Source organism: Tauraco erythrolophus, chromosome 3, assembly GCF_009769465.1.
Source record: "Tauraco erythrolophus isolate bTauEry1 chromosome 3, bTauEry1.pri, whole genome shotgun sequence".
NCBI classification, from domain to species: domain Eukaryota; kingdom Metazoa; phylum Chordata; class Aves; order Musophagiformes; family Musophagidae; genus Tauraco; species Tauraco erythrolophus.
This window is the reverse complement of record NC_141467.1, coordinates 77290380-77314712: the sequence shown is the minus strand read 5'-3', so window position 1 is coordinate 77314712 and position 24333 is coordinate 77290380. Positions and strand designations below refer to the sequence as shown.

At 41.3% G+C, this 24333-nt stretch overlaps 1 protein-coding gene across 1 annotated transcript in view; it reads right to left on the bottom strand.

Moving 5' to 3' along the window:
- The window catches only part of NECAB1 (N-terminal EF-hand calcium binding protein 1), a 58750-nt gene that overhangs the window by 12626 nt on the left and 21791 nt on the right, over positions 1-24333 (bottom strand). The window contains exons 5-8 of the mRNA XM_086609328.1: positions 22401-22498; positions 7174-7310; positions 4709-4821; positions 366-442 (exon numbers count right to left, since the gene is read on the bottom strand). Coding sequence (XP_086465454.1) covers positions 366-442; positions 4709-4821; positions 7174-7310; positions 22401-22498 — 425 coding nt within the window. The remainder of the gene's footprint in view (positions 1-365; positions 443-4708; positions 4822-7173; positions 7311-22400; positions 22499-24333) is intronic.

Below are 24333 nucleotides of genomic sequence, written 5' to 3'. Positions count from 1 at the left end.
AGAAAAAAATCAGATCCTAAAAAGAGGGGCTTGTTCCATGGTCCCCAAAACAAGCATAAGTACATACAGTAACATCCTCCAGTCGTAGAATAACATGACTTTTCCAATCTTAATGAAAAGTAGAATCTGTAGTGATGGGAAGGGGAAAAGAGATCTTGGGAAAACCATGTCATGCTCTCATGAAATGGGAAAGAAGGTGATGAAAGTAGTATGTAGGCATTTAATGAGTGTTAGCTCTCTTAGATGATGTTGAAGTTTCACTCATTACTGATTGGAAAGACTGAGACTGGGACATTGAAAGCATTTGTGGTTTAAGGATTGCTTTACTGAAAATGAGAGAACAACAGGTGAAAAGGAATACACACCTTCTTTTCCAGCCTGTCAATCAGCTTTTGGAGTCTGTTTATCTGGGTCATCCACTGGCTGTCTTCCTCAGTCCAACCTTTGGAAAACATAAATAATGAACATTTATTAAATGTTGCTAAATGCTGGAACATAGTGTATTCATTTATTGTATAAAAAAGTTTAGCTTAGCTTGCAATTGATTTTGCTTCTTGAAGCTTGTGCTGCAACTAGTTTGATGTTATTTAGGAGTAACTAAAGGAAAGCACAATTTGACTATATGAATTACTTCCTTTCTTTCAAAGACAGAATAGAAATTCAATACAGAATGAAGCTACATTCTAGATGAATGCCAGTGCTTTTGAAATCATGCTAATACCTGAAGAAAGAAATGTTCTCCTCTGCAGATGGAACCAGCTCATAAACTGAGCACCTTCTGCTCAAACGCAAAATCAGCTTGGGAGGGTGTGTATGTGTATGTGTATGTTAAAGCTTTCTCTGTCTTAATATTCTTCTTAGTTTGCCATTTCCTAATCTTCTTTATGTGAAAGTTTCTGTCAGAGTATGAGTCAGTTCTGCTGCGTAGCAAGCCTGTCTTTGGGATTCCTTTCAAATACATCCCATGGAGGGACCATGTGCTGTGTCTTTTCTGCAGTTCCTCTTTCCCTTGAGGGCACTGGTCAAGGTGAAAGAAATGCAGTCAAGACTGTCTTAAATATCCTGGCATGACCAATACAGCTTAGGCAACAAGATCTTTTTTTCTCCTGCAGAGAGGAAAGCCGACCTGCCGTAGGGCGCCGACTACAAGGGCATTGCTGTGGTCGACCTGTTGCTGTTCTTAGGGTCCTGACATGGTGCTTCCATCAGAATTCCAGGATTATTCAAAGGTTAAGAGTATATATATTCCTTTCCAATAAAAAAAACACATTCTTATCAACAACAGAAAGGAACTAATTGTGTGTTGTGTGCAGCTAAATTATCTAGGTTTCTGGCATGGCATGTTGAGGAATCCTGATACTGAGGGTTTCCTGAAGAAGCCTCCTAACATAGTCATAGAATATCTCATATGCATTGGGAATAAGGGGCTTTCTCTTCATTTGGAAAAGGTTCATTTAGCTGTAACAGCTGTTTTTATACTTACACTCTGAGGGATTTTCAGCTTTGTACACTCATCTGCAATAAGCTGTCTTAGAGGTTTTCGTGTGTTTGTCCACTAATTATGGATATAATCTTACAGTGGACTCTGTAGCTGATTTAATAATGTTAACTGGGTGTCCTTTGCAGCTAATGATCCTTCTTTACCTTTCCAACCAAACAGCATTCCTAGGTGCTTGACAAATGCAGCAATATGGTTATTAGGATTGATCTGTCCTACACTAGATTTTTCTAGAATGAGATTTTGATTTTGAGATGTGTAATTTATGCCTGTGATGACCGCAAATTTTGACCAATTCAAGATGGATTATGTTTCATCATAATAACTTTCCTGTATTTATTTTTTCTCCCAAGTCATGGAATTCAGCAGCAGAGGAAAACCGGATGTTAATCGTGTCTTGTCTCTTTATATGGATAGGACATGACCCTGTCAGAAGACTTCCTGGCTCTCCATCTCTACTGCAGTCATACTCGTGACTGTATAATGACCTGACGTCATATAGCAAAGGCGAAGCTAGAAAATGTTTTCTACAAAGGCACAAGCATCTCTGAGCCTCTCTAAAGTCTCTGGAAAATTTTGCTTTGCTAAAGTCTCCAGGAAATTGCCTATCAGATAGAAAGGATAACACTCAAGGAAACAGATACATTCATTATGAGAGCAGTTCCTGGCATCACTGACAGTGTGAATGTGTATGTAAGTGATTGCTCTAGGGAGAGAGGAATGTTGTTTATCAGAAACTGAAGATTTTTCAACACATGCTCTTGATACGTGCATTCATTCACCTGCTCATTTTCCAGATGAGAGTTCTTGTGGCACTTGGACTATATTCTGACCAAACAAGGTGTGATGGTTTGATGTAAAGGGGTTCTGGTGGCAGGAGAGGGGATTTGCTCCCTGTGACTTCGCTGGTTTTTGGAACTGGGTCAAACCCAGTTCTGGCCACCAGATCGGACACCCATCCTCCTCAGGGTTCAGCCAATTGGCGCCTCTGCAAATTGCCCTATTTAAGTTGGGACAAAGGAACTGGAAAGGTGTGCCTTTTGCCCAGGAGCGAGGAGAGGGGAGGAGGGCACTGCCCCCGCTCCCTGGCTCCCGGCCGGGCGGCGGCCTGCGCCAGGCCGGCGCCACCCACTGAGGATGGCGGTGGCGGAGCCGCTTGGGGAACTCGGGGAGCGCCCCACTCCCAGGGTGCCCGCTGGGCCGAGTTCACCCAGAGAGGACTGAGATCTGAGAGAAACGGCCACACCGACACCAGGTCAGTGAGATGGAACGGGACGAGGTGAGTTTCCCCTGCAACCAGTGGTGAGACGGCAGGCGGCCCCCTGCAGCCAGGACAGACTCAGTGGAGCAGAGACCCACTTGCAGCCCGTGGAGAAGCCACGTTGGAGAAGAGATGCCTGAGCCTGAGGACGGTCGTGGAGCACGGGACGCACGACAAGGTAGAGAGGCATCTAGAGTCCAGGGAGTGGCAACAACTCCCTAAGAATCTGTGACTGTGGTAAAAGCCCGCATGGGAGCAATCTGATGGGGAAGGATTGCATCCTGTGGGTAGGACTCACGCTGGAGAAGTCTGTGGATTTTTCCTCGTGAGTAGGGGATCCACTGGAGCACGGGAAAAGGGTGTAAGGAGTCCTCTTCCTTTAAGAAAAGGAGTGTCAGTAACAACATGAGATGAACTGACCTGCACTCCCCCATTCCCTGGGGTAGGAGGTAGAGCCAGGAAGAAAAGGAAAGGGGGGTGGGGAGGTGTTGTTTTTTAAGATCTGGCTTTGTTTCTTTTTATCCTCTCAAGTAACTGGTTTTGTTTCCCTTTATCCTTTTAAGTAACTGTTAATAAAATTAATTGCTTTATTCCCAAGCCAAGTCTGTTTTGCCCGGGACCATGGTTGGTGGGTGCTCCCCCTCTGTTCTTATCTCGACCCTCAGTCCTTTTATTTTTTTTTTTTTTTTTTTCTCCTCTCCACTTCACTGGGGAAGGAGTGAGAGAGCGGCTGTGTGGAGTTTAGTTGCCGGATCGGCCTAAACCACGACACAAGGAAATCCTAATGCCAGAGACGTACCACAGATGTGATATATACAGGAGGCAGCGTGTGGCTTTACCTGAACAAGTACAAAGGCGAATGAAGCGCTGGCTTGAGCGTTGAGTGCATATAGACCTACACTGTTACTGTGCATGTGGGCAGCAGGCAGCAAGGAGGAAGATCAAGTGCCAAGACAAACACAGATCTTGTCTAGGAAATTAGACAGCTGTTAGATAGCTCTTAGAATAACTGTGGAGAAAGATGTTAATTAATATTATTAATACAGTAAGTGGATACAGCTTGCATATGTTTGGGTTCCTTCTGAACTCTGTGAACTAGAAGTGTGTCAACAACGCTATGTGACCTTCCTTGTTACGAACACCAGCAACTCACAGCAAGGGACCAAACACCATCCTGCATCATTGCGCTGGATGAACAGCATCATCTGGTGAGTGGCAGAAAGTGAGTCATGAATGTGAGTGACAGAAGGGTCGTCAAAAGAGGGTTAAAAAGGAAGAAGTAAGCATGTGGCAGCAAGCAGAGAGATCTGCATGACTGGTCAAGAAGTGGGCTTGACCCATCATGTACTTTGGTGTTTCAGTCATCTTCAAGCCTTGATCTAAGAGATATCACTAAGCCTGGAGATTCCTTCATTGCAGCCTCATGCTTAATGCCACTGCTTCCAAAGAATCCAAAGTTTACCAAAGTACCCTCTCACATTTTCCAAAACAGAAATGCTCTTTCTTTTTTTTTTTGTATCATCTTAAAGGGAATACTTTTTCCCTTCAGCTTTTGTATTATCCCTTTCTATTTCTTGTTTGTTTCCCTCAGATGGTATGTAAATCACGACAGAGAACTTGGTTTCTGTGTAAGTTACAGCCTTCACCTTTTCATTCTTATCTGCAGGCTACAAATATTACCTAAGAAAAGTTGAATCAACCCACAGCCTCAAAACAATTCTTTTATTATTTATTATTTTTTTATCAATTCAGATCTATGGGTGCATATTTATTTCCTTACAGTTTGAACTAATACCTTCTATATTAAATTGAAGATGAATTTCTGTCAGTAAAGTATCTTAGTTACCATGTCTAAGTTAAATTTTTGAGAGGAAGATAAATGTATATTTTTCTGTATAAATATGTGTATGCCCATGTTTTGAATACTTTTGAAATATGAAATACCATACCTGTGCTAAAATGAGGGCTATTAGGCAACAGACTGTTGTTCCTCTGAAGCCTTCGAGCTGAGCGTTTTCCTGGCCATTGAATTGAGAGCACTTCTGGTTTTGTTGGGCCTTGTCTGCATAGAAACACAGAGACTTCGTAAGGTAAAACATGTAAGAGAGCTCTCCTCTCTCTGTTCTCAAAATACGTGCTTGTATGTTGCCTTTTGAATTATAAAAGGAGATACATCTATTGAGACCACTGAGTTATTTTCCAGATTTTCACTATTACTAATAAGTTGTGTTTAGGTTGCTAGTAAACTTGTCTTTTAAGGAGAGAAAGCTCAAGGTCAGCAGCAGTCTGTGATACGGTTCTGACCTGGTTTAAGGAACCATTCAACCATTCACATCGTTTCTTCATTCACAGGAGTTTCGTAGCATCTCTGCAGGGGAGCTGGGGTCACAAGAACAGCTAAAAGTGAGAGATGAACTTTAAATATTGACCCCTTCAGCTTAAAGACTGAAAAGATAAACAGCAACATGTACCTGTTAATCAGGAAGGAAAACGGATGAGAATTAGCTAATATTGGTTGGAGGACAGATACACCTCTGGGACCAGTATTGAAACATAGCAGATACAGGAATGACTTATGTGTGTACTGTGATGACAGAGTCATTGAAGCTTGAGAGTTTGTGTGAGGACTGAAGACTGTCTCTACATGGTTCTTCTTCATCATCCGGCTAGAGGGCAGTGAAGGACCAGAACTATGTTTAGTTTTGAACAGTTAGTTGGATGAGTGGTTGCAAAGAATATTAAACAGTAGTTTAAAACAGTTCAGTAAATAATTCCCAGGTCACTGCTTTGGAAAGCTCTCTGGTCTCCTGAAGCAAGGAATGAAGGCTCATCAAAAGCTCATACACTATGTTAAGGAGATGTTTTAGGATGGTATTTTCTGCAGCATAAAATCCCTTCACAGTAAGCCAAATTATGGCAGTTCCCTACTGTGAGCGCTCTTGAATTAGTTAGGAGTGTCTTAATGGGATTCTGATTCAGACAGTTCACCCCTGAGTTAAGTTAAACATAAATGAAGATGATTTTACCTAGGGACTGAGGCATCTGCACTAGGAACTAACTCTTTTTCTCCAAAATAGCTATAGTAAAAGTACTGAGTTTTCCTGGCTTTTCCCTTGCTACCTCAGAAAATGGTGAAGATGGTATTTGGCCAAACAGTGTTGCACCTCTTTCAATTTCTTTGCCATAAACCAAATTCACAATCCAAGTGGATATTTCTGAACAGCTGTATGATAAAACTGGAGAAAGAGGTCTCCCACAATGCCCTACCAGACAGTCAATGCAGAGGAGAAAGCTGGCAGCAAAAGGGATGTTTATATCACCCAATTCTACACACCCAAGCGAGTAGTTTGAGTTACTCAGATGGTCTTTCTAGACCATAATTCTAGAGAGGCTGTCCTAAAAGGAAAGTCAGAGAAGAAGTCAATGATTACTCCAGAGGATGTAAGAGCACCTAAGTTAGGCTCCAGCTCTGAACAGGCCATGCAAGACTTATGCATGAATGGAGGAGTATATATACTGTGCATACTCAGCACACCCTCAGCCTTTCCAAACCCGCTTGATTCCTGTGGTCAAGCTGCTGGCACAAACCCCCAGTGTATTATTGATGTATTTCAGAGATCTCAAAGCCAACAGCAAACAAACAAGAAAATGACATTTCCAAAAGAAGAATGATAAAGCAATGCATTTCAAAACACACGAAGTGTTGAGATCTTCTTTGTCCATGAAACACAACAGCTTGTATTTTGCTTTCCCTAATAACATAGAGGAAAACGAATCCATAAAGCCAGGTACCTTTTCAAAAACGTTTTGATCCTTGATCTTACAAACTCTCATCTCCAAGGTCATGGTATTAAATTCAGCTAAACCCCTTGGACAGATATAGGTTACTCAGGTGATTGAGAGTTTATGGAGTTAGTTGTTAAACAAAACTATGGCCTTATGTTCTAGGAAGAAGTTGTAACGAATAAGAGCCTGGCTATTTCTCCTCTTAACATTGGCATCATTGTGCAACCAAGAACGAAAAAAAAAATCATTAAGCTGGAAGAAAGAAGCAAGGAGACAGTCAATGGTCTTAGTAACTATTTCAGAGCTCTTTACATTGCAGTGGTCTGGTTTCTGTATTTTATATTAAATAGTCCGTGGATTTAAAAAGAATTCAAAGGAGCAGAGCCTAGGATGTAACAAAATGGTCCTCCTACATGCAACCCACCACTGGATCAGATTGGAACCTGCTTGTATTCAATTTCAGGAAAACTCCTATTAGTGAGTTCCTATATGGAATAAAAAGTGTATCCTTACTTCTCCTCTAATTCCCTACATCAGGTTGTTGGGTGAAATGTAAAATGGTCTTGGAGGTTCACTATGATCCCACTCCTCACCCCCTTCACTGCAGCTGGGCAGAAGGTTTGCTCACCTCTCCTGCCGAGTCTGCTCCTCTGTGGTTTCCATGGCACACTCCAGGGAGCTCTGGAGGGACTGAAGCTGGTTCAGTGTTTCCTTCAAAAGAAAGCGAGTCACAAACTGCTCCAAATTAGAAGCTTCTTGATAGTCCTAAAATTTACATGAGAAAAAAAGGGTAAGGGTTTGCCTGCTAGGTTAGAAATATGAGAGGGAAGATTCAGACTTAATTCAGAAAAGAAGCGGTGTGGGTGTTTTTGTGCTTATACATGCAAACGACATAAGCAACCTTTATGTTTCTGGACAAAAAGACCTCTGAATTTCCAGGTATAGACACTGATCACACCCAGGCTGAGAGAGGCCCAGGTACACAGTGGCACAGCATAGTTTCTACTCAAAAAGCCCCTTTTCCTTACGTTTCTTAACTCCAGTTGATGGCAGTACCATATTACTTCCGAAGTATGGAAAAGCCAAGATACGATTGACAACAGCAGAAATGAATTTAAAGTTTTTATTCAGATCCACTCTTGGGAAAAGATGTTTATCCAGCCCACTGGCCTCTCTCTGACATCGATTATGGGAATAGTCTTTGAGCAAGGCACATACTTAGTGATACTGCCCTGGAAAATTCCACCAGCAGTTTGGCTGAAGGACTGCCTGTACCAGAGAGGTTGCCTTCTGAATTTAACTGTCTTCAACTGATTTTTGTTCCTTTAATTTGTTTAATTGCTTTTGAAACCATACATCTATATATTTCACAATTACATGAAATGCATCTAAATATTCTTTGAGTTAGAGCTTGGTTATTAGAAAGGTTTGCACCTATAGTTAGCAGTCTGTAATGGTTCTTTGTGCAATGACATTTCCAATATATTTCATGTGTTAAAAAATATTTATGCCTATCTTGTGTAGATAATTTCAGAAATATATTCTTATACCTTCTCTCTCCCTGGCCCAATGAATCATATTTCCATGGATGGGGTCAACTTTAATGTTTCTGGCAAGCCCAGATCTGCAAAACCCAGTTCTGCAGTGACATGCAAGTAATGCTGTGTGAGGAGAGTCACCCATACAATAATATAAACACCCTCCCTGTTGTTTTGTCATTAATAAATGTAATAGGGAGGACAGAGCAGACCCCTAGAGCTTCTGCTTACCATGTAGAGCTCTCATCAGGAACAGAGAAGGAAAATAGACTTCTATCTCTTAAACTCTGAATGAATGTTGGCTCCTACTCTGATGAAAGTGCACTGGTATCCATTTTTCGTATGCCCTAAGTCTGCCTATCTGTTCAGAAAACCCACTCAGCTGCTCTCGAAAGCCTTTGGGGTTTTGTAAAATATGAGGTGCATTGAATGAAGGATTTCTTTAGTCTCCACATCTGAAGATAGATGATGGTGTGTTATTTCCAGGCTTTAAAGAAAACTTGTCATTTGCATGGTGTTAACTCCTACTCTAGCTAAAAAACCATTTGAGTATTTTTGGCAATGCATATCAATATTTTTAAGTTGTTGCCTGTTGTTCCCAATGTGAATTACAGCTGAAATGCCCTTTCGACTTTCAGACTTCTCTTAGAATTTTTGCATGCACATGTTTGTAATTAGAATACAAATACGTGATGCTTTTAAATTTAAATGTAAAATAAAAGATTGTAAGATAATAGCTTTGAATTTATTTTGCTCTCAAATGAGAGCAATCTATTCACAATATAGAAGTTAATTCTTGTTAGAAGACTTCTACTACAGAAATCTCAGATGTTAAACCACCCATGAATCATCAGAAGTTACTTATGTAGCCAGGAGCTTCACAGTCTTCTATATTTACTTCTTCTGTCTTCAGATTAATCAGGTGTGAGCCACTCTCCAGCAGATAATTTCTTATTTATACATTTTTAAAATAGATAGCAAATAATTTCTTATTTATACATTTTAAAAATAGATACTGATGGGAGATTGTCTGTCTACATTTTGAGTGAATACCTGAGACTCACATCAGTCCTATAAATAACATTTATGGCAACCTTTGTGAATACTAAGTCTTATGCAATAGGAAAGCTGATTTGTTTTTTCTTCCTCTAACTTGTCTGCACTGTAAATGATGTAACACTTTGGTGCACCTGACAGAGATAATTTAATTTCTAAAAATTTTGATTCTCTGTGGCATGTTAGAACAACGTGTGTGAATCTGAGTAGCGTGGGCAGCTAAATAAAACCCTGCAGCAGAAATCCAGGATATGTGTTCATTTTTCAGCTTTTGCCAGTGCTCTTGGAAATAAGTGAACAAAACATGACAGAATTGACCATTTCTTCTAAGTTTTTGGATACTAAAGTGATCTCACAAGAGGAGGATAATAAAAGTGTTTTAAAATTCTGGGCATCCAAAAAGTAAACACTACAGATACCTCCATATAGCTTTCTGCTCATAGTCATGGTAAATCTGATACTGGCATGCTGAATTACAACTTAAAATGTGCATCAATACTGTTTCATTTTGCAAACTGTTCAGGTGGGCTCTCGCTGGTGGGGGATCATATAAACATTAACTATGTAATACTTGCTACTGTCTGAGGCTGACTGCTTTTTGACTCCTTCAGAAATGCTTTCCTGCATCTGAAAGTTATTAAGTTGTTGTTTGTTTGTTTGTTTGTTTTTTTTTTTTTATCAGAACTACTGCAGGTTTGTGCACTGCACCAGGATTTAGAATTTTTTCTACCTGTTCTGTTGTCCCCTAAGTCCTATAAAGTCTTCCCTGTGGAAAAGATTCTTGTGATCTTTAAATATGTCTTAGAGCTACCTTATCAGGTACACAGAGCTTTTTTGTAAAGATGGGCAAGCCAGGCAGGATGATAACATCATCTAGGAGAGCCTAGAATTACCAAAGACTCTTTCCTTACATATATTTTACCCAAATATAGATGCTTACAATTGTTCTGTGAGGAATTATTAGTTCTCTTAATACACTCAGTTGGGCAAATGGCTACTCAATTTTTTTTTCTTAAATAATGGCTCTGAGGCCAGCAATTCTGAGCTCACAGCAATGTTGAATTGCCCGCTGAAAAATAACTACTACTCGTCCTTCTAAAATTATTTGAAGATCACAGAAGAAGGTATTCTGCATATATAAATTATGATCATTATTTTAATTTAAGTCATGGAGGGAAAAAGATTGTCCGTTACAGTTCAATTTAAACTTCAATTCCAGCTCTCAGCAATGAGGTATTACCAGCCACTTTGTTATTGTTCCAGCAGTCTACTGCCTACAGAAAAGTGTCTTCATTTGCATTTTGCTAAAGGCACATTAGTACAAGACTTCACTTGAAGAAAGAAAATGTTAATTCTGAATTAAGAATAATGTGTATCAATTTATTAAGTGCATATTGTGGTAGAATCAGCTTAACAGTTGTGTCCAGCATTTGTATTGTCAGTATACTGCAGCATCAATTAATAATGGGACCCACTGATGGCATCTGTACATAAACTAGAAAAATGTCCTGTTTCTTGAATGTCATTAGCTTTAAATTACCATTCATTAGCATATACATTATACTGCACAGCAATTTGGGCAGTCCAGATGAAATAAGTCTATGTTAACATATCATTCTGCTTGTTAGTTTTACTGATTGTGAGTGAATGAGGGTAATTTTCCACATCTTCCTCATCAAGAGACAACTGCGACCTTTGTGAGCAGCTAAGATTTGAATTTCCATTAATGCAACTGAAAGTACACGTAATTAGTGATTTCCCCGTGGAAAAGGTCACTGTGGTCTTAAACTGTCTTATGGCTATCTTAAAAGGTGCAGAGGAGGTTCTCCTTTTATAGAGGTGGAGGAGGCAGGGCTTAGTTATCTCCTACAAGAGTCCATATCTCATGCTACCACAGGTTCAGCCACTCTCTTGATCCTTTCGAGCCCTGATGCCAGCCCTGATCCTCTCCCTTTGGGGCACCTGACACCGTGTTAATCCACTTATCAGAAGAGCAGCTCCTTGAGATGAGGAAGGAGGGAGATACCTGTGTTCACTTGCTTGGGGCAAGAAAACTAAACCTGACTGGGACAAAAAATAACTCAGAAATCTCTCAGAAGGGCTGGGAGCTTAGGGAAGAGCTCCATGAGAATCAAGACCCCTACTTACTGTAATGGAAGGAGATACAATATATGTCCAATTAAACTAGTGCAATAGAGTTAACTGTCATTAAGAGACAGCCTGAAGCAATCAAATACACAGGAAGAATTAACCATATGCAGTTAAGAAATATATTAGATTTCAGTACTTTTGTCAGTTGGCTTACAATATTAAGTATCAATCATTGCATACTGTAGTATGTACCTCTGGTGCTGTTTATCTCTTGAACTTCATCTGTCTGCCTTCAGTGTTTTATGTAATCTTCATCCTGAAGAGATTTCTATTTCTTTATAAGGAATAATAAATGAAAAACTCCTTTTTGTTCTGGCTTTTAATTTCCAGTGGAATCTGGATATTTTGTCCACTTTAAAACATCAAGATGGGAGATGGCTATGGTATTTTCGACTGATGATGACCTGAAAAACACTTAGTGATGAATTGCAAGGAATAAATGGACTGGATTCAAAGCCAATGCATGAAAATTAATAATCAGGATAGACTGAGTAATTCTTTGGCAGCAGCTATTCATTACACTCATTCTGCAAAAGGTGGATTGTAAAGGTGCGATTTCAAACAGAACAAAACTAGAATCTGTGGAAACTGTTAATAAACTCTAATCATGTGCAAAAGGTTGTGCTAGCCAATTTAACACTAATTTTGAGAAAACAACAACAAAAACGTAATTTAAAGCTTCATTTTTGCTCAAATAGAATGTTAGTTGTGGAACTCTGATGTTGACATATGCTTGTCTAGCTTTTTTTTCAGTTATTTTGTTTTGCAATATAATTTACATAATCACTACTGTTGCTATTACTCAAATACGCAATTAAAAAAAATTAGATATTCTGGTTTATAATGAGAATCAACCTTCCAGAGTGCAGTGATTTACATAATTACTATAAATGCACCATCAGTAACTAAATCACATGTCCCTGTGTTCCTCTTTCAGCTCCCGTATTCTTCTCTCTTATTTTGACTGGCTCCTATTTTTAGGAGCTATTCAAGAAGTTTTCCAGTAATAACAAGGCTGCATTGACTTCACTTAGCTTTGGGTTTGTTTTTTTTTTTAGCAAAGCAGAAAAATGAATGATTTCTTAGGAGCAAAGAATTAGACATGCTGTGTCAGTCACTGAATCCAGCATGTTGCTGATGCACACCACGTGCTCCCCTTTCCATGTCTTTGCAACCAACATGTAAAAAGCAGTTAGGCTTTTTTAGCTCCTGAATGCTTGGAAGGGTATTCCAGAACTTGATTGCTCTATTGAATACGAATTATCTTTCGTTTCCATCCTAAACTTACTGTGTTTATGTTTTGTGTATTTAAATGCTGGGTATAAACCAGTCGTGGTTACTGCTGCTTAAGTAGTGTTTGCTAGCTCACCAAGTATGGTCCCAGCTATCACAGACAGATCATTTGACGTTCCTCATAAAATAGTTGCAAAGGAGGGAAGAAAGTCCCTCCAAAGCAAAGAACATGAGACTTTACAGAGTTTGAAAAGGAGAAATCTTGCAGTGTCCCATCCGTCATTTCCCATGTTTGCCTGACATTCTTCTCCATGGAAGTGTACAGTATTTTTGTCTCCAAAAGAAGAACTGTGCCCCTCTATTTACAGGAGAACCGTGAACTCAGAGGTCATCTCTCTCTTGATTCAATTTTGAAAAAAAGTGTACATTAACTATTTTAGTCGAAGCACTTTCTGGCTTTCATCTACAGAAGTGGGATTGAGTGCACCCTCAGCAAGTTTGCAGATGACACCAAGTTGTGTGGTGTTGTGGACACACTGGAGGGAAGGGGTGCCATCCAGAGGGACCTTGACAGGCTGGAGAGATGGGCCTGTGAGAACCTAATGAAGTTCAACAAGGCCAAGTGCAAGGTCCTGCACGTGGGTCGGGGCAATCCCATGCACAAGTACAGCCTGGGCGGAGAATGGATTGAGAGCAGCCCTGAGGAAAAGGACTTGGGAGTGCTGGTGGATGAGAAGCTCAACATGAGCTGGCAATGTGTGCTGGCAGCCCAGAAAGCCAACCGTATCCTGGGCTATATCAAAAGGAGTGTGGCCAGCAGGTCGAGGGAGATGATTCTGCCCCTCTACTCTGCTCTCATGAGACCCCACCTGGAATACTGCATTCAGCTCTGGAGTCCCCAACAAAAGAAGGACATGGAGCTACTGGAACGAGTCCAGAGGAGGGCCACGAAGATGATCCGAGGGCTGGAGCACCTCTGCTATGAAGACAGGCTGAGAGAGTTGGGGCTGTTCAGCCTGGAGAAGAGAAGGCTCCGGGAAGACCTTCTAGCAGCCTTCCAGTACCTAAAGGGGGCCTACAGGAAAGCTGGAGAGGGACTTTTTACAAGGTCGTGTAGTGATAGGACAAGGGGCAATGGCTTTAAACTGAGAGAGGGCAGATTTAGATTAGATATAAGAAAAAAATTCTTTACATTGAGGGTGGTGAGGTACTGGAACAGGTTGCCCAGAGAAGTTGTGGATGCCTCATCCCTGGAAGTGTTCAAGGCCAGGTTGGATGAGGCTTTGGGTAACCTGGTGTAGTGGAAGATTTCCCTGCCAATGGCAGGGGGATTGGAACTAGATGATCTTTGAGGTCCCTTCCAACCCTACCCATTCTATGATTCTATGATTCTATGAAGAAAGATCTTGCTGTACTTTTGAGGAAGAAGAGATGTGAGGAAATGGAATGAGAACAATGAAATAAGGATGATGAATAGATGACATAGAGGAACAGATTAAGGGAGGATCTTCAATATTTGTTTAAACAATATCCTACTGTGCTGACAGTCCTTGGTTATTTTGATGTTCCCTTTAGATTTAGATTTCTCATTTTGCTCTTCATAAATGCTTTCTATTGGCTGCACAAAAGTCCTACTCAGGTCCATCCAGGAGGCTGCTGTTGTGTTATAGTTATTGGATTTATGCTTCAGATATAAAGTTATATAGGGTCATGCTCCACTCTTACTCAGTGATCAAAGTTTCTTCTTATAAGCACTGTTAACTATAAAAGCGAGTTTCATTTTACTTTTTTCAAACAAAAAAGAATAGAATCTTTTGCATTATTTCCTCTTGAAATTAAGATATATGATCTAATAAATATAATCAATGCAACCTAAGAAGAAAATTAGATTTGAAGCTTTTCTGTTGCCGCAGTTCAGATCACTTTTGTAACAGGTATGGTGGTCTTGAGTCACTTTTGAGACAGCTCACAGGGTGGCCTCCATTTGCAAGGAAAAAGAAACAACTTCATGGGCCCTTGATGCCATTCTCCTGAGGGAGCATCTGTGCCAGGCTCAGTTGCTCTCAGCCAATCCCAATTCCCATCATTTCGCCGATGTGCCAGCTCAAAAAGTCTGAATTTTAGTTGTCGCTCCAGTAAGAGTAACGTAGGCTCTATGTCAAGACCATTGTCAGCTCTGTGACAGTCTAATGGTCCAGGTGAGCCTCAACCCAACAGTCACTGAAACCATGGAGAGAGCAGGAAGCATGGCCCATCCTGAAATCTCCCTGGCACCATCACTTGGCCACCAGCCAGCTGTGGTTAGACTTTCCCCAACGCTGCAGCATAAACTGCCCTGGGATGCAGGGGATTTAAAATAATCCGAAATGGTCCCTGCTTCCCTCCCAGCCCTCTGCCGTCAGCTTTCACTCTGTGGGTGCCAGTGATGGTGCCGGTGGGGACACGTGAGGATCAGTCCTGGCTGGAAAATGACACCGTGCTGTTGGCAAAAGGGAAGGCAAGAGGCAGGAGGAGAGGGGAGTGCTATGGCTTTGATAAGAGGCACTGTCGGATCAGAGTAAGCCATTGCCAACTCTTCCTCTGTGAGACTGTTCCTTGGGAAAAACCTTTCAGAGACCTCAGAACTATTCAGGTACCTAAACTGAAGTCTGGTGCCCTACAGAGACCCAGCTGGTTTCCAACTTCTGCCCCAGAAGCGGGGGGTCTCCTCCTGCCCCTGGGTCTCCTGGAGGTCCTATGGGCTATCTGTCAGGCCTATGCAGACATCTTGGACATCCTTGAACACTCCAGGTTTTCTAAAATACCACTAGATGCCTCTTTAAACCCCTGAATACTTCTGTATTGCCAACCTCTTTTCATATGAAGATTACATTTTTGGTGATTAAACGAGTTTTTGAAAGTTTACTGGGTACAGAATAGTTCACCACCACGAGCAGGTTGTATCTGCAATAAACTATAGCAATACCAGAAATAAAAATGATAGACCAAAACTTGTTCTTACTGAATGGCTGACAAATTTTACGGCTTGATAACTTACGGAAGACATGTTCTTTAGTCTGTAAACAGTTTCTGATTTTCAGTATTTACAAGTCAATAGAACCAAGATGTCAATCACCTTAAAAAACCTCATCTATTTTTATCTATCTATATCATTACTCAGTGACATTTTATTTTCTGTGCTGCAGGTTGCAAAGTTTCTCCTCGTTGTATTTATATGTGACTATGAGCTACAGAATGTAATAAAAATGCAGCTTGCTGAAAATGTTATGTTTATTTGGGTAATAAAAAAGTTAAGATTAAATATTCTAATGAAATGTGCTTCTGTGTTTCGTTATAAAAGATGTCAGGGAGAAGAAACAAGCCTTCTGATACATTTGTAAAGTTTTGTTGAGTCTTGAATTTTTAATGCTTCTTGTATATAAGGTGAAGAAGAAACAAGATAAACAGAACTATCCCAGCTTGTACTTTGATTAGGAAAATATCAACCTGGCAGGTACAAGAAAAACAACTGACATCAATGAATTATCTGTCCTAACCATTCCTGTAAAAGCAGCTCGTGCAGATTCTCCATCCTAAAGATAGAAATTATCAGATAGCAAATGCCACAAGTCCCTCTAAAAGTCCTCAGATATGTGTTTCCCATCCTTGTTTATGGATACAACACAAGAGTCCAGCACCAAAACAGAAGGGCTGTAGCTTCCCCAGCATCCTTTGGTAAGATGTCTTTTGTATAAAAACTATGTTGCTCGCAAATGCAACTCAGTCTTTTCCCTGCTGAACGATGTTCCTTGCTATAATCTATTTTTCTGTATTTTTAGCTCGGCACCTTCCCTTCAAGCAACAGAGCATGAACCACTCCTACACCACTGAGGGCTTTCTCAGTTCAGGAAAGCTGTACTGGCAGCCCTTTCAAACCACAAAGGGCAATAAAAGACACAGAAATTATGCTGCAATTAACTTGCAGAAGTCAGTTAACTGCTAATCTGTTGGGTTAAAAATATCTACATGTGGAAATAATTTGGAGTGATGGAGACAATTTGGTTGATCTTGATTTAAATCTAGGAGTATGTTGCCAAGCCAAACTCCAGTAGCTCTGGATGAGAGATCTTTCTGACTGCAGGATGAACAGGTTTGGAACATTTGTAAACAAAACTCAAGGTATTTTTTCATTAATGCATGTGATTTTCAAAACTGAAACAAGATAGCACGAAGAGTCAAATCTATTTCATGTACAAAAGCTACTTGGGGCACACTTTTGTACTAGATTTACAGATATGAGTCAAATAATGCCACACACTTTGGTGTTATCCAACTTAGATTGATGTACACCAAAAAGTAAAGGAAAGTACATTAAACTAAATTTAGGGGGTTTTAGATTTCTGGTTGTGTTTATATCTGGGATAAGGAAGGTTTACAGATTAGGTATTTAGATTTTTCAGACATTTTGATCCACTGTTCAGCTTTTCGTTGAAGATTGACATTTCTTCCCTCTCTGAGGTTTCCTTGGAAACTGAAGCTGAACAATTTTTCTAGGACTCCAATTCCGCAGCTGCCTCTCATGCAAAGTACCTACCGAACATGGGCAGCATGAATTGGTAGGAAAGCAGGGATTTTCTATAGGAAGAACTGAGTGGTGATTGTTTATCTGACTCTAAACTGGATAAATAAAATGAGTGGAGTACCAAGTTGCTCCTTTTCCCACCCAAATATCTAAGATTGAATGAGCTGCCTACCTGAAGTGGCATGCACTCTGGCAAAGTTTAGCAGAGACTGATAGTTAGAGGCCCTGAGTTTTCTTAAATCCACAAAAAGTTAGAGAGGATGGAAAGCTCACAGCAACTCTGAGGACTGGGTCCGTAATGAGCCCCATGCTCTGCAGAGTAGAGTTCAGGTTCAATCTGAGAATCTTTTACTTTCGTTTTTTAACAGAAGAATCTGGTCCTTGGAAATTTGGTCCTGGTCATTGGAAGCTGGCTCAGCCACTGTAGATACACCATGTCTTTGTAGCTGTCAAAGTGTAGGTCTTCAATTCTGAGCTTTTTTTCTCTATATATGAATTTTCCAACTAGATGATGGCTTGGGAGATAGTAATAAATGCTCCCATTACTCAGTGACTACTCAAGGGACCAGGTGGCTGCAAAGGCAGAGCAGTGACAAAGTTTTATTCCGTACTAGGAGGAGAAACCCAAGCCTTGCTCTGCATACATGCTAAAGGCGATTCATAACCAGACCATCTTTTCTGAGTACTTGCTTATTTGAGCTGAGGAGTCAAATTGAGCTAGGAGTTACATCACATCTAGTGTGTGTCACTGGCAATGAACATCATTCATCCATGCTGTCTCAAACTCTAACTAGCTTTTCCTGCACCCCCAGCTCTGAATTTAGGTGGATATATTCCACATTTTAGACTTCAGTAAAGCTTGGACTATCTAAGATGGAAATTCTACTGTTTGCACTCCAAGGATTTGTCAGGTAGTCAGGTCACATAACCCATCTGTTTCCTGAGAACTGAGCTCCTGTTGCGAAAAATCCCAAGTTTGAATTGAGAATTTGATTTCCATACAAAGCTGTAGTTGCTGGGCATACCCTGGTAGAACGCTCTATTTCAGAATACTTAAGGACACATTTTTGTTTGACTGCATTCACACAGTGTGTATATTAATTGGAACTAAAAGTATTTTTTCCAGTGTTAGCCTTGCTCTAGTTCTGCCACCTCTAACGAATAATAAGCTGTGATATTCCTGAAAGAGAGAAAATCCATTAAGCTTGAATCTTGACCACGACACAGTGGAGTTCAAGATCCATGGGGCAGCAAGGAAACCATTCAGCAAGCTCTGTACCCTAGACTTCAAGAAGGCGGACTTCGACCTCTTCAAGGACCTGATGGGCAAAGTGCCGTGGGAGGCGGCCCTGGAGGGACTAGGGGCCCAGGAAAGTTGGTCTACATTCAAGGAGCACCTCCTCCAAGCTCAGCAGAGGTGCATCCCGACGAAGAACAAGTCGGGCAAAAAGACCAGGAAGCCCGCGTGGATGAGCAAGGAGCTCCTGGACCAACTGAAAATGAAGAGGTTAGCCTATAGAGGGTGGAAGCGGAGACAGATAGCCTGGGAGGAATACAGAGAAGCTGTATGAGTGACCAGGGATCAGGTGAGGAAGGCTAAAGCCCTGAAGGAATTGAATTTGGCAAGGGATATAAAAAGCAATAAGAAATGCTTCTATAGGTATGTAGGGGACAAAAGGAAGTCCAAAGAGAATGTAGGCCCCCTCCGGAAGGATACTGGTGCTCTGGTTACCTGGGACCTAGAGAAGGCTGAGGTACTCAATGAATTTTTTGCCTCAGTCTTCACTGATAAAGCCTCTTGTCTTACCACCCAAGCTGTGGAAAGAACTAGCAGGGACTGTGAGGATGAACCACCGCCCACTGTACTTGAAGAGCAGGTTCGGGAACATCTGAGGAACTTGAAGGTGCACAAGTCCTGATGGGACCTGATGAGATCCATCCGCGGGTCCTGAAGGAACTGGCGGATGAAGTTGCCAAGCCGCTGGCCATTGTATTTGAGAAGTCGTGGCGGTCTGGCGAGGTCCCCGATGACTGGAAGAGAGGGAACATAACCCCCATTTTTAAAAAGGGAAACAAGGAGGACCCGGGCAACTACAGGCCGGTCAGCCTCACCTCTGTGCCTGGCAAGGTCATGGAGCAGATTCTCCTGGGAACCATGCTAAGGCACATGGAGAGCAAGGAGGTGGTGGGTGACAGCCAACATGGCTTCACCAAAGGCAGATCGTGCCTGACCAACTTGGTGGCCTTTTACGATGGGGTGACAGCATCGGTGGACAAGGGTCGACCAACAGATATCATCTACCTGGACTTGTGCAAAGCTTTTGACACTGTCCTGCACGACATTCTTCTCTCTAGAGAGGCATGGGTTTGATGGATGGACCACTCGATGGATAAGGAATTGGCTCAATGGCCGCACTCAGAGAGTAGTGGTCAACGGCTCGATGTCCAAGTGGAGACCGGTCACGAGTGGCGTCCCTCAGGGGTCCGTGTTGGGCCCGGCCCTCTTCAACATCTTTGTCAGTGACGTGGACAGTGGCATGGAGTGCACCCTCAGCAAGTTTGCCGATGACACCAAGCTGTGTGGTGCTGTCGACACGCTGGAAGGGAGGGATGCCATCCAGAGGGACCTCGACAGGCTGGAGAGGTGGGCCCGTACCAACCTCATGAAGTTTAACCAGGCCAAGTGCAAGGTCCTACATCTGGGTCATGGCAATCCCAGGCACAAATACAGACTGGGCGGAGAATGGATCGAGAGCAGCCCTGAGGAGAAGGACTTGGGAGTACTGGTGGACGAGAAGCTCAATATGAGCCAGCAATGTGCTCTTGTGGCCCAGAAGGCCAACCGCGTCCTGGGCTGCATCAAGAGGAGCGTGGCCAGCAGGTCGAGGGAGGTGATTCTCCCCCTCTACTCTGCCCTCGTGAGACCTCACTTGGAGTATTGCGTCCAGTTCTGGAGTCCCCAACATAAGAAGGACATGGACCAATTGGAGAGGGTCCAGAGGAGGGCCACGAAGATGATAAGAGGGCTGGAGCACCTTTCCTATGAGGACAGGCTGAAAGAGTTGGGGCTGTTCAGCCTGGAGAAAAGGAGGCTCCGGGGTGACCTTATAGCGGTCTTCCAGTACCTCAAGGGGGCCTACAAGAAAGATGGGGAGAGGCTGTTCAGGAGGGCCAGTTGTGATAGGGCAAGGGGTAATGGTTTTAAAATAGAGGGAGGTAGATTCAGGTTGGATATTAGGAAAAATTTTTTTACCACGAGAGTTGTAGAACACTGGAACAGGTTGCCCAGAGAGGTGGTGGATGCTCCATCCCTGGAGACGTTCAAGGCCAGGTTGGATGAGGCCCTGAGCAACCTGATCTAGTTGGAGATATCCCTGTTCCTTGCAGGGGGGTTGGACTAGATGACCTTTGAAGGTCCCTTCCAGCCCTAACGATTCTATGATTCTATGATCTTCAGTCAGAAAAATAAGACTCAAAGAAATCGTGGGAGGTTTTTTTGTTTGTTTTTGGGTGGGGGTTTTTTTTTAGATGGCTTCTTCAAGCAGACAAATGAAACACTTAATAATATTCCAGATTTTCTTATCCATTTTCTAGTCAGGCCAATGCTTCCTTCTCACAACTCTGATTAGTTTACTGGGATTCCTCTTCTGTAATTAACTTCTGAAGTAATTCTTAAATGTTGTGTTCTATTTACATCTGGTAGTTATCAGACAACATGTCCTGCCCTTTAGCAGTAGTTTATACACATGGCTATTTTTTTTTTAAATTATGCATAGCTAGAATAAATGAATCTGTTGCTTTTCAGCATCCAGCCCAATGAGGCAGTGAGTCAGTGCACATTCACTTCATTAGGAGTGGAAGATGCACAGCATGAACAGAGAAACATTCAGCTTACTGGCTCAGGCTCTAAATAAATAAGCTACACTTTCAGGTTCTTATTTTGGCAGTTTATGTAAGACGTATAAGTATTGCACTCTTGGAAACACCTGAATGCCAAATATAACAGCTTCGCTAGGGAAGAACAGCTTTCTCCCCATTGATTGACTGAAAAAATCAGGTTTTCCCCCCCACAGGATCTCACTAAATACTTCTGGCTGAAATTTCCATTGTTGATGGCTCGCCTTCCGGTGAAGAGCCTTGTGGTATGGGACAGGAGCTGAGTTTGGAGGATCTAGGTTCACCTCCATCCCTGGTTTGTGCTTTCCCTTTTGAAGCTGTTCCACCTTACACTGAATATTTAACTGCACAGCCAGGGATAAGGGGCATATCACCCAGTGTCTTGATGCACTTTTGATCAGACATCTAGCTAGGATGGGGGATGAACAAGCAGGTCTGAACATCCAAGCAGGTATGACCATAATGAATCGAGTGCCAAGTGGGCTCTCCACCTGACATGTCCTGAAGCACGGTTACATCCCCTTGTCAGACAGATAGATGGAGAAACTGAGCTTCTCCTCCTGAGAAACCTCTCCTCCCTCCAGAGTGAATGTCCTCCACTTGCTGCGCTGGTGGGCAACAGCCCAAACACCTCCTCTTCACTGACTCTGTGGGCACTGCTTTTGTTTAAAATGCCTGAAAAGGAAATGAAATCTTCTCGGTCAGGAGGTTTCAGTCAACCCAAATTTCTATGTCTTCTATTGTTACTATCAGAAATATTTCCAAGTGATTTACATTGGCCAGCTATATTTTGGGACTAAGTAGTTGGGTCACACTGCTGCTGCCTACAGGATGGTTTTATAATCATGAAAGTACTGGGGTTCAGCTTCAGGGAACATGGGGAGAGATATTACAGCCCTTTTTCATCTTTTTAAACTATCCTGGAATCTACATTTAGCAATAACATAAAGACAACTCCCCAGTATGTCTCCAGATGACTCTTGCCTACCTAATTTAATGGTTGTCATTAATATAGTTTAAGTCATTAGCATCTTTTACTAACACGTTTTCTACTTCAAAAACTCAGATTATTTTTTCAAAGTCAGACTATTTCCAAATGTTGATATAATGATAATACTTACGGATGTTTGGCATGGGACATGGAACCCTCTCTTGGTACGACAATATGAAGAACATTTTTCAGATCATTTTAAAGGACAATTTTGGTTATATCCAAATTGTAATACTTTGCAGACAGAAATTTACCACTTCGATACTCAAACATTTTGACAAGACTTTTCCTACTGGACTATTGCTACAATCATGTATGTGTGGAATAACTTAAATATGAATCAATAACTCTAGATAAGAAAAATTATGGATACATGTTCAAACAAACAAAATATACAATGTAAAGAAAATGACAATATTTTTACATACTTTCTTTGTTTTGTCCATTGCCTTCAGTATGGTTATGTTTAAGTCTTCCAAGACAGATAGAACATTTTCATACTCTCCCAAGTGCTGGGAAAAATATTCTAAAAGAAGAAAAAAACCCATGTCACCCGTTAACGACCTGGAAAATCAATATTTCATTAAATATAATTTTTATCGAGTCTGAATTCAGTTATGGTATGATTAACTATCTAAATATATAAAATGAACAAGAGTTATAATGAGAAGGATTCTTTTATTTTAAAATTTTGTATTATTTCCCTTCAAAATCATTCCTGGAGAACTTAAAATAGCAATTCAAAACATTTTCTTTCACTAAATGATTTGCCAAATTGACAAAAATTTAAAATATCAGTTTGAGATCTGAAACATGTATTTTCAAATCATCTACAATTTTTTTCCAAACTGGATTTTCAGTGTAATGGTTTACTGTACAGGTACTAGCAGGAAATGAAGTTTTTATGTGTATATACTAAATCTGATTATATTGATACAAAAATGAATGATTCTGGTAAAGCCCTCATAGGAGATAAGATCAAGCGGGGACTAGTGTGAGTCAGGGTCAGCTGAGACCAGTTATTTCTCTCTGAGAAATGATGAGACCATGAGTTGGCCAGATAAACTTCTAGTCCCAGGTACTGTGATTATATTTTCGGCAAATGCAATGCATGCAAAATACTTTTAACAAAAATCATGGAAATAACATCAACTGCAGTATGTCCTTGCTCAAAGCAAAGGATGTTTTAACAGAAAGAGCTGCTGTAAAATCAGGGGGCATAACTCAATCGGAGGGATTACAGCGAGAGGAGGAGACAAACCTGGAAAACCGTGACCAAAGAAAGAAAGAAAGAAAGAGATTATGTTAAAGTTAGAGACTGTGTTAGACAAGACATTTAGACATCAGATCACTTGAAAAACAACATCTAAATGGCAGACAGGAAGAACAAGATTAGATAGGAGCTTTTTGAAATAATAAATAGCAATACTCTGAGGCTTTTAAGAGGTCAGCATGAACTTCTCAGAGCAATCATGAAAGCCTAAGGTTTCTGGAGCACTGAGACATAACCTGGTGCGGTGAGAGGCTGAGTGAAATGTTTTAGAATGAAAATATATTGTTAATTAGTATCCTGGAAGTGAAGCATCTTTTCTGAGGAGAACTGAGATAACTCAGAAATAGCTGTATAATCACAAGCTTAAACATGTGTCGAGTAAACTCAGTATCAGATTCACTGATGAGAAACACATTAGCAGCAATGTATGAAAGATTTCAAAGGCAGCTGAAGCAGCCCATGTCTAATCAAAACAGATTGTAAACAGAGCCAGTCCTGGGCTGAGACCCCCTCAGCCCTCTGGCTAGCCTGAGATGACTGGTGGGTGAGCAACCCTGTAAGCCTCCAGTGCAACACCAACAGCACTAAATCCTTTGTGGAACAAAATCCTCTGTCTTCCTTGGCCAGTTTTCGATAATTTTGGCCAGATTCTCAACTAGCCCAATTCACTTCAGCTGAGTGTCTTGTCATGTATTTATAAGCCACAGTGGGCTCTTAGCCTGCAGGTGAATAAATGAGCTGGCATTCAAGTTGGTAGTATTTTAAGCTTTTATAGGTCTTCAGCATTGTTGACCATTGGAAAATTTATCAGGCTACTATCTTTCCCTCAGAAATAGGCTGGTTTTGACAAGCATAACTGTTTTTTGACATTTTGTGGGAGGATTTGCATAAATTTTCTGTGGGTTGTTTTCTGCTGCAAGCAGTGCTCCTAAATGAGGTGCTGTAAGATCAGCTGGAGAGCAAACACGGTTTTGGGGAAATGACTCACAGCTCAGAATGGGGCACAGAAATGGGTAACTGGGCCAAACTTTAGGCCTTGCAGGAGTTTTTTTTGTGATGAAGGATGACAGAACTTGTCAAACTACTGT